The 4,596-nt window shown below is 49.3% G+C and overlaps 1 protein-coding gene across 6 annotated transcripts; it reads right to left on the bottom strand.

The window, feature by feature from the left end:
• Window positions 1-1,348: 1,348 nt before the first annotated feature.
• Window positions 1,349-4,424, bottom strand: LOC118512816 (nucleobindin-2). 6 transcript variants are annotated; one of them, XM_036057781.1, is made up of 5 exons: window positions 4,346-4,424; window positions 3,792-4,017; window positions 3,605-3,709; window positions 2,650-3,537; window positions 1,349-2,583 (listed from the first exon to the last, which is right to left on the bottom strand). In XM_036057781.1, exons 2-5 carry the CDS (start codon window positions 3,942-3,944, stop codon window positions 2,236-2,238), a joined length of 1,494 nt encoding a protein of 497 aa, XP_035913674.1. In that variant the 5' UTR covers window positions 3,945-4,017; window positions 4,346-4,424; the 3' UTR covers window positions 1,349-2,235. The 6 variants fall into 6 exon arrangements, with proteins under 6 accessions (XP_035913674.1, XP_035913675.1, XP_035913679.1 ...); XM_036057782.1 differs by having other exon boundaries at window positions 4,342-4,386; XM_036057786.1 differs by having other exon boundaries at window positions 3,792-4,014; window positions 4,346-4,383.
• Between the last annotated feature and the right edge of the window lie 172 nt (window positions 4,425-4,596).

The raw sequence follows: 4,596 nt of genomic DNA, 5'->3' as shown, positions 1-4,596 counted from the left end.
GTGACGAGAGAATTGCTTGCCATCCGAAAGCAGACCAAAAGCTTCACAAACGAGGCATATCGACATAGCCATGGAGCACACTGCACCGAAATCTGGTTAGCTACGAGAGCCCAGAGGATCTCGTAACGATCGGTTAAATACTTCGATGAGCGAGCTAATATCCTAATCTTATAGCCTGTAACTCTATGTTGCCTACAAAATGTTCTTCCTCACAATTACAAGATCAAGTGGACCCAGTCGTAGAAGAGATTGACGGAAGGCATTACCAGGATTGCAAATGGAGAAGACCCATCACCGATCACATCTTCAGCAGCTTTCTTCCTATCATCATTTCTTCTAGCCTGTCTTTAACCTGGCGTTATGGCGGATCATCCAGACTTTGGAGGTTCGGGGACTACTTCCAACTATGTTTTACTACTCTGCGAACTCTTCTCGAAGTCCAACACCCCTCACCTTTTGCCGCTTGAAGCCTCTAAGCCTCTATGAATTGAACAACGGCGTTAATAAAGGGGCAACGAAACTGACCCTCTAGGCTTGCGCGACAGGTAGGTCGCGCTTAACAAACCGTCAACAGCATTGAAGTCCGGTAGCGTACGCACCCAACGGTCATCCAAGGTGAACCGCGGCAATGGAATGAAGAGTGGAGGGCGCAAGCGGTAGGATGGGACTTAAAGGGGAATGGCCGCTAGGAGGGTAGGGGTAAATAGCCTGCCTGTCTTTTAAGCCGCCTGGTCTCAGCAACGACCAACCGCACCGAGTATGAATGTGTAGCTCGGGGTCGTTTGGGATGCAGACGCTCGGGGTCACACCTGTTGGAGGACCTCAGACGCCATTCGGGTGATGAGACCAATCAAAATCGTTGGCCCGCTCGAGAACTGAGTTGGTGTGTGTCATCGAGCCACACAGCCAAGGTCCTTTACCAGAGTGACCCGTGGAAGTGGTGAGTTGCGGAGCTGGTAACGATATAGCTACTTATCGCGAGAGCGATCGAACTAGCTTTCGCAGCCTTCCTTCTACACCAAGGATGAGCCCGTTAGAGGAAAACTTTGGAAGGGAAAGGAAGGCTTGAGACACAGGACGATAGAACTTGACATCGTCGGCATACAACAGCCATCCTTGGGAAACCCTGTCTTGCCTACGAAAGGATCGGAGTCATGCCATGCAAGCGACCTGTATGAAAATAGAGCGATGACGTTGGTAGCGGCGCCGGTCTTCACACGGGGCAGGGCCGGGGTTCAACTCCCATCCAGTCACAGAAAGCCAGAAATGGCAGGCCGCGAGACCTTTCGAGGTGTAGTGCCAGGGAAGAAGAGAACGTTGGTAGAGAGAAACTCCTCGACACTCTGCAATATATTACCAGTAGAAATACAGATTTATTGGCAATCGATTTTTCCTTCCTTCCTTTTTCTGCCTTCGTTATTCCTTTCGCTAAACTATTTCGTATGAGAGACAGTAAAAAAACAGAGAATAAAAAAAAACGACAGTACAAGTAGCTCGCTGTCTCTCTCTCTCTATCTCTACACAACGACGTTATACAGTAGTAATTGCATCACAAAGTATTATTCAAGATAATTGCGTTAGTCTGATAAATGGAGAGTAGTAGAGTTTGTTTTATGGTAATGTTGTGTTAGTTTCACGTACAATGCAACGCTCGGTTTTCTCCTCTGTTACAGGAGGCCGGAGGAAAGGATAATATGGAATCGACGCCGCTCTCGTGCGTTTCAATACCCTTAACGTTACTTCAAATCCCGCTTTTTACTAATCCCCTATCTATGTGTGTGTGTGTGTGTTACCTATTTGCTTCGCAAAAATGTTTCACTCTTTCTCTCTCTCTGTGTGTGGAAGCTTCGAGCGTGAATTTTCTTCAGCGCGGGGTCGAACATTCGCTTCGGGTGTTACGTTTGGCTTGTTTTGGCGTCATTGATACCCCGCGGAATGCTTCGTTTAGTGTTTCGTTTGCATTACGGATGGCTGTGCGGGAACAGCTGGTGGTTGTTGCTGCTGTTGCTGCTGTTGCTGCGCCGCTGGCGCGACGTTTCCAGCAGCAGCAGGTTGCTGTGGCTGAGCTGGCGGCTGTTGTGCTACATGTGCCTGTTGTTGGGCAGGAGGCGCATGCTGGTTAGGTTGTTGTACGTTGTGGTTGGCCTGCTGCTGCTGATATTGAGGATTTTGTGGGATCTGATTCGACTGAATTTGCTGCTGTTGTTGTGCGTATTGCGGTGGGTGTTGCTGCTGCTACTGCTGTTGTGGTGGTGCATGATGTTGCTGAGCAGGAGACGGTTGTCCTTGATGATGAGGCGCGGCTTGCTGACCCGTGTAGACAGTCGACTGCTGACCAGTGTAGGAAGGATTAGGTTGAACCGGATGCGGCTGCACATTATCGTACACCTGATTGGGATGAACGTTTATCTGCTGGCCATGGTTATTGTATCCTGCTGGCGGAGGCGGTCCCTGCTGATGATGCTGTTGTTGCTGATAGTGCTGCTGCTGCTGATGGTACTGCTGTTGTTGCATTTGCTGCTGCTGCTGATAGTGGGGAACCTGCTGCTGTGGAATAGCATTCGGGTGCACTTGGTATTGACCCTGCAAGATAAGAAAAAGCAATTATTAACCCCATGTCACGCGAATCCCAAGCATCTACCGGCTTACATTTTCTCCCTGGGGATGATATCCTTGGGGCATGTTCGGATGCGGCGGCAGCTTGCCCTCCGCAATCAGTCGCTGAATCTCCTCCTGCCGGCGACGCTCAAACTCCACGTACTCTTCGTGCGTAAACTGTGGCTCATGGTCGACCGTGTCCCATCCCGGATCCTTCTGGAACTCGTCCCGCTTCGTCTGCTCGATAAACTCCTCGAAGCTTATCAACCCGTCCTTGTTCGTGTCCGCCTCCTTGAACACGTGCTCCCGCATGCGCTCCATCTCTTCCGCCCGCTCCTTCATGTCGTCCTCGGGCGCACCGGCCTGATACATCTTGTTCAGCTCGTTGATGAACAGCACCTTCACCTCGTTCTCGTCCCACATATTGTTACCGTCCAGGTCGTGCAGCATGAAGAACGTTTTCGGATCGAAATCCTGCCCGTCCATGTGGTCCTGCTTTTCCCACACCTCCTCCAGCTGCGCCTTGTTGCCGGGGTGGTGAATCTTTTCGTGATTATCGTGTTTGGCCTGCTGGCGCTTCAGCTCCTCCTCGTACGCCTTCCGATGCTCTTCGTCGAGGGCGCGAAGCTTTTCCTGCTTTTCGAACTCCTTCTGCAGCTCGTACTGCTTGAACTCTTCCCGCCGGCGGCGATCGTTTTCCATCAGGTCTTGGGAGGTTTTCAGGATCAGCTTCTTCAAATCGTCTATCTCGAACGTGTGCGGGTTGGCGTGATCCACATGCTCGCTAATCTTCAGATGATCGCGATCGATTTCGTTCGTCAGTTCGAACTGTTTCGTTGCCAGCTCCTTCAATCGCTGCAGCTCCATTCGCTTCAGCTCGTCCAAACGCGAACGGACGTGGTGCCCGACGTACTCCAGCTCCTGCGCTATAACACCGGACTAAAATGGAGGAAGAAAAATGAGCAAGAAGGCGAAGAGAAACAGCGCACACCCACACCACCCTTACCCGGATATCGGATTCCGCTGCCTTTTGCAGCTTTTCCGCAAACACCGGATCGCTTTCGAGCACACTTACAACCTCCTGGAGATATTTATTGTACTCAATAATGTTCTGTGAAGAGAAAACGAATGAAAGAAAGGTTATTTTATCTTCCAAATAAATCTTTTTTTATCTAGAAAATTAATGTACATACCTCCATACGTTCCACGTTGCTGTCGTCATGCTTTTCCTCTTCCTTTTCGGGCGCTTTCGGTTTTTGTGTCACAACCGGAAGTCCTAGCATCGTTGGCACCAAACTGGCCACCAACAGTAGCAGCACCACCGTGCCGCCATTACCACCCTTCATCTTGCTGGAAGCCTATTGTAGTACTTCCGGCTTCGGCGAGTGCAGTTAAAGTGTGATTTTTATGGCACCACTACTGTAATCGATACAAGATTGTGAACAACGTTAGATAAGCTTCCGATAAGAAACTCAGAATCAGATGGCGCAGAGTGCACTGGCAAGCGGTAGATGAATCGAATCGCGAACAGTGGAATGTGAAACTCCGCGTCCAAGGACACTGGGTGCTGGAGGAAAACCTTGGAGTGTTGTTTGCACCAGTAGCAATTAAGCACGTGGACCGCAACCCCTTCTACCACTGTTTGCTTAAGGCCAGACAAACTAAACAGAATGCTTTCGGAAACGGGAAACTGCTGACGGGGTGACGAAATATTTGGGCAACAAAATGCAAAAGAACACGTACGTACCACCTGCAGCACGGAACGGAGAATCGATTGTGATTGTTTTCGGACGTCATGTTTTGAAGTTGTCAGTTGTTTTCTTCGTGGCATCGTAATCAAGGTGAGTAGCTGCTGGAACGGTACTGGATTTCTAGAAAAAACGTTTATTTTTCTGGAACTAATTTAAGATAGTTCCTCGTATAATAGTACTAAAATTCTCAATTTTCAGGTCCGATGGCCTTATAAAACTGTCTAGAATTGTAATATATACTTAAATT

This window comes from Anopheles stephensi, chromosome 3 (genome assembly GCF_013141755.1).
Source record: "Anopheles stephensi strain Indian chromosome 3, UCI_ANSTEP_V1.0, whole genome shotgun sequence".
Lineage (NCBI taxonomy): Eukaryota > Metazoa > Arthropoda > Insecta > Diptera > Culicidae > Anopheles > Anopheles stephensi.
This window is presented reverse-complemented; position numbering and strand designations above follow the sequence as displayed.

Coding starts and splice junctions, on each gene's coding strand:
- LOC118512816 (XM_036057781.1), bottom strand. CDS start 3,944: ATGAAGGGTGGTAATGGCGGCACGGTGGTGCTGCTACTGTTGGTGGCC. Junction 3,710..3,791: donor GCAACGTGGAACGTATGGAG/GTATGTACATTA, acceptor TTCTCTTCACAG/AACATTATTGAGTACAATAA. Junction 2,584..2,649: donor ATCATCCCCAGGGAGAAAAT/GTAAGCCGGTAG, acceptor CTTATCTTGCAG/GGTCAATACCAAGTGCACCC.